Raw genomic sequence first — 4308 nt, 5'->3', positions numbered from 1 at the left:
TTACGTTCTTTTTAAGTAGTAGAGATTTTAGAACACAAACTACTTTATTCAGATAAGAACAATACAATTCCCTCAACAAAAAAAATAAGAACAATACAATTATAGTTTTACATAACAAATTTTGTAAGACGGAAAAATAACAACCCCTACACGGGCAAGTTGCCGTTACTTCACCGTTTCTTACGGGTCATGTGTAACACGTTCATTCATCAAATCGCTCTTTGCATTCTCAGCATAAATCAGGCAGCGAAACCTTCTAGAGCCATTCCATTTATCAGATGAGTGTTCTTTTTTTTTTAAACGAAGGCTCAAGTCGATGAGTGTTTTTTTTAGAACGAAGGCTCAAGTTGATGAGTGTCCTTACTAGGTTTTTGCTGTGTTTCTCGGATTATATTCCCGTACAATTTCGGGATAGCAATTTCAAGCATGATTATTTCATCTTCGGATAGCATGAAAGAGTCCCCTGGTAGCAAAAATAAAAGATTGTGGACAAGTATCGTGAAACGGAGGGAGCTGGAGTAGCACGAACGATTCAGTCAATTTTTGCCATTTGCAGTGCGGGTTGCCAAACATTTTTCCCTGGCGCATGGGGCCGTGCTTGTCAGCGACCAAGCTAGCTCCAATAAACAAGTAACCAAATACGTATTCAACAGACAAATGCGTCAGGGGAGGCAAAGCGGGGGTGGCGTGCGCGGTGCGGGCGCCTACCATTTGCGCCCATCCATGACAGACGAGGGCTCCGGTCCAGGTGCATGCACCGTCCCGCCCCTCCGCTCTCCACTTTCCTCTGCAACCGCGCCTCCCCTGCTACTACTGTACTACCCAAGCGAAGCCAAAGGCAGCCTTCACCTGTACGCGGCGCCCAATCTAGTCCAACCCCTCCACCGGCGCCAGATCGCGGAGGACCCTGCCGTCTCCCGCCCATTCTCCGGTGAGCTTTCCTCTCAAATCTCTCTGCTCCGCTCCCCTTCGGGCCGGTTCCATTGTTCCGTACGGTGCTTGTATTGTAGGGCCCACCTTAGAAGCTCTGGTGAAACAGCTACTGGATTCCTGAAACGAAATCGAATGCCTTGCGATTCACCCTGTCTCGGTATCCTACTCCTACCAAGGGAGACTGCATTCGGGCATTGAACTGTACATATATTAGAGTCTGCCATTCAACATCGGGTGTAGTTTGTAGAAATCGATTTACTGCTTCGTGCAGCTGGGCGCAATTCGTTTCTTAAAGCATTCATTTAGTCTTAGAAGAGATCGAGCCACTCTCTACGGCCTGCTCCTGTGTTTTGTTTGTGCATTTCGTCAAACGGCTGGGATGGGGGGAGGAGGCGTGGCTCCTGGACACGCCAATGTAATGTTGCCTCGAGCATTCTGTAATAAGCTCACTGGTGTTCCTTTCCTTGCCAATATGATCTTATGTTGTCCATCGTCTCTTCTCCTATTAAAGAGATGGGTTCATAACATAGTATTTGTTGTCAGAGCTGTATCTTTGCCAATCTATTGTGGTTAATGAGGTGTCGCTGTGTCTCTCTGGTATAGCAAAATTGTCCCTTGTTCAGCCCTGCATTAAGATGATAAGGGATAGGATATCTGTTATGGGTTCGAAAAGGGTAGACCGTGAGAAGACTAAAGTTCCTAATTACGTACTAGGCAACATTTTTTACTGAGGAGAATTCGTAAAAGTAGACAGCAAGGTAATTGAAATTTAGAGAAGTTATAGCTGCTATCCTATTGTTCCTATCTTAATGTCCATAAGCATTTTTGTACCCTGATCGTTTCATATGGATTTGCAATGGTGTTGAAGTACTACCCCATAAACTGTCCTCTGTTCCACATGTGCGTTAACCAAGCAAGAACTAAATCTAAGAAATGGTTAACAAGAATTGACATACCACAGGCCTACAACCACTTAACCTCTTCCAAAAGTTAAAGAGAGTGGAATCATTGCATTAACAACATTAGTGTTTTCTCAAGGGACAGTTATTTGAAAGTGAAACCCCAAGGCTGGCGACAGTTAAAAAGAAACGAGGGGAGTACTAAACTGCTCGCTCGGTTCCAAAATAGTTGAAGTTCTAGGTTTGTCCTAAGTCAAACTTCCTCAATTGTGAACAAGTTTATAGAAAAAATTACTAATATCCACAACTTCAAATATAGATAGCATGAAAATATATTTTATGAAGAATCCAGTGAAACTAATTTGGGGTCGTAAATGTTCGTATATTTTTCTGTAGAGTCGATCAAACTTAAAGAAGTGAGTTAGGACAAACCTAGATCGTCAAGTATTTTGGAACTGAGGGAGTAGAGCTCATTATAATTCTTCACCTTTTTCTCCAAAAGCATGATGAGCCTAATTTTATTTGTTCATTCTTTTCAGCAAAGGCCTACACGGTCATGAGATGCAAGCACATTTGATTTTCTATAAGTTCATCGAGCACTAATGTTAACTGAAGTATTTTCCTCAATGGAGGCTGAAGCTGATTTTGATGTTGAAGATTCCAGATCAAACAATGAACTGCAGGAGTTGTGGCCAGTTGGTGAGATAGACCCAAAGAGAGGGCGATTCCCATGTTGCATTGTCTGGACTCCTCTTCCTATAGTTTCATGGCTTGCTCCTTACATAGGGCATGTTGGAATCTGTCAGGAGGATGGATCTGTCCTGGATTTTGCTGGTTCAAATTTAGTGAGCATGGATAATTTTGCATATGGTTCTGTCTCTAGATACCTCCAGCTGGACAGAAATAAGGTATATCTGATTCCTATTATTTTTGTTTTCTTCTTTGTAGTGTTGGCCTCTTATTTATCTTGGCTGCTAACAAAATCCTTTGTTTACTTGGAGGAAAATGTCTACTAGTCTCATGAGTGACATGCTGTCAACATATTTTACTTGGTAGTAGTTCATTTCAATATGTAGTTTCTGTTTCAGTAACCTCTAAAGTATCTGTGAGGTAACTTGCTTTGTTCTTCTGGCGTGCTGTCCTTGAAAGACCATTTTAAAACAGTAAATAGTTGCACATCACCTGGGCTTACTATCATATAAATAGTGAAGATTCTGTTATGTTATACGAATGGGTGGGGATACTGAACGGGAGACTCCTGCCAGTTATCACACAGAGGATGACTGTAAACATTTTGCAAATCTTATCATCAGTATCAGTTTTTGTTTTCTTTAGTAACAGTGTTATCTATAAATAGTTAGTGTGGCGTTCTATAGATTAACTTCTCTTGTTGACAAAGGTGATATCTGATAATCTATATGGTGAAGTTGTATATGTTGTTCCACAATCCTGTTCATTTATCATTATCTTCTGCAAAACCTACTTGCATGCCACCTTTTCTTTTAGCGCTTTCCTTTGAAGTTGGGATTTATTGTTGAAATACTCTTGTTTTGTTCATGGTCAGTGCTGCTTTCCTGCTAATCTGGCGGCACATGTATGCGAGTGGCCGTACAAACACACAGAAGTTGGAACAGCAACATCATGGGATGGAGCCCTGCAACTGTGCACGAGACATTTCCAGCACAAATACTACAACCTGTTCACCTGCAACTGCTACTCATTCGTGGCGAACTGCCTGAACCGGCTTGCCCACGGTGGTTCGGCGGAGTGGAATGTTTTGAACGTGGCAGCTCTTGTTTGGCTGCACGGCGAGTGGGTGGACAAAATGTCTATCGTTCGGTCATTCACGCCATTCGTAACTGTGACGTGCATTGGTATTTTTATGGCCGGCTGGTCTTTCCTAATAGGGATATTGGCATTCTGTTTGCTTCTGATAGGGTGGTTTGTCTTTGCTGTATACTGCACGAAAGGTTTGGTGTGCTGATATTACATTGCGACTGAACCTGGTGAGGAATTGTGGAAATAATCTGTCTGGGACCATTCATCCATGCTCGTGATTATTCGTCTGAAACTTATCAAAGCACTGCACCTGCTAAGGCCTCCTTTGGTGTGTAGGATATGAACACTACAGAAATGGGAAAGCTGTAGAAAGTGAGATGGCATGTATCTCAAATTCTATGAATGGAAATATGAAAAGAGATGTCATTTGGTTCAGACAGTATGATTTTTAGCATTGAGTATGAGCAATGTTTCTTTTCCTTGAAAAACAGAGGATATGGAATCATTCATATACGAGTCCGACCAATGTTTCTTTTCCTTGAAAAAAAAATACAGAGGATATGAATCAATCCTGTATAGGAATAGGATTCTATTCATGCAAACTAAGGGGCTCTGAATAAATTTTTTTCCCTACAAAAATCATCATATCTTTAGAAGAGAATCTGCCATTCTTAAGAAGTTATTCCCCACTACAAGG

The 4308-nt window shown here is 41.8% G+C and overlaps 1 protein-coding gene across 2 annotated transcripts; it reads left to right on the top strand.

The window, feature by feature from the left end:
- Positions 1–675: 675 nt before the first annotated feature.
- On the top strand, positions 676–4046 carry LOC125544397 (protein REVERSION-TO-ETHYLENE SENSITIVITY1). 2 transcript variants are annotated; one of them, XM_048708076.1, is made up of 3 exons: positions 676–931; positions 2372–2740; positions 3397–4046. In XM_048708076.1, exons 2-3 carry the CDS (start codon positions 2435–2437, stop codon positions 3814–3816), a joined length of 726 nt encoding a protein of 241 aa, XP_048564033.1. In that variant the 5' UTR covers positions 676–931; positions 2372–2434; the 3' UTR covers positions 3817–4046. The 2 variants fall into 2 exon arrangements, with proteins under 2 accessions (XP_048564033.1, XP_048564034.1); XM_048708077.1 differs by lacking the exon at positions 676–931 and having other exon boundaries at positions 2395–2531; positions 2639–2740.
- The last annotated feature ends 262 nt before the right edge of the window (positions 4047–4308 follow it).

This window comes from Triticum urartu, chromosome 3, assembly GCF_003073215.2.
Source record: "Triticum urartu cultivar G1812 chromosome 3, Tu2.1, whole genome shotgun sequence".
NCBI lineage: Eukaryota > Viridiplantae > Streptophyta > Magnoliopsida > Poales > Poaceae > Triticum > Triticum urartu.
The sequence above is the reverse complement of the archived record's forward strand: the minus strand, read 5'-3'. Positions and strand labels throughout refer to the sequence as shown.

Excerpts from the sequence above, each read along its gene's own strand:
- LOC125544397 (XM_048708076.1), top strand. The coding sequence starts at position 2,435 with ATGTTAACTGAAGTATTTTCCTCAATGGAGGCTGAAGCTGATTTTGAT. Across the intron at positions 2,741-3,396 it reads TCCAGCTGGACAGAAATAAG|TGCTGCTTTCCTGCTAATCT; the intron begins GTATATCTGATT and ends GTTCATGGTCAG.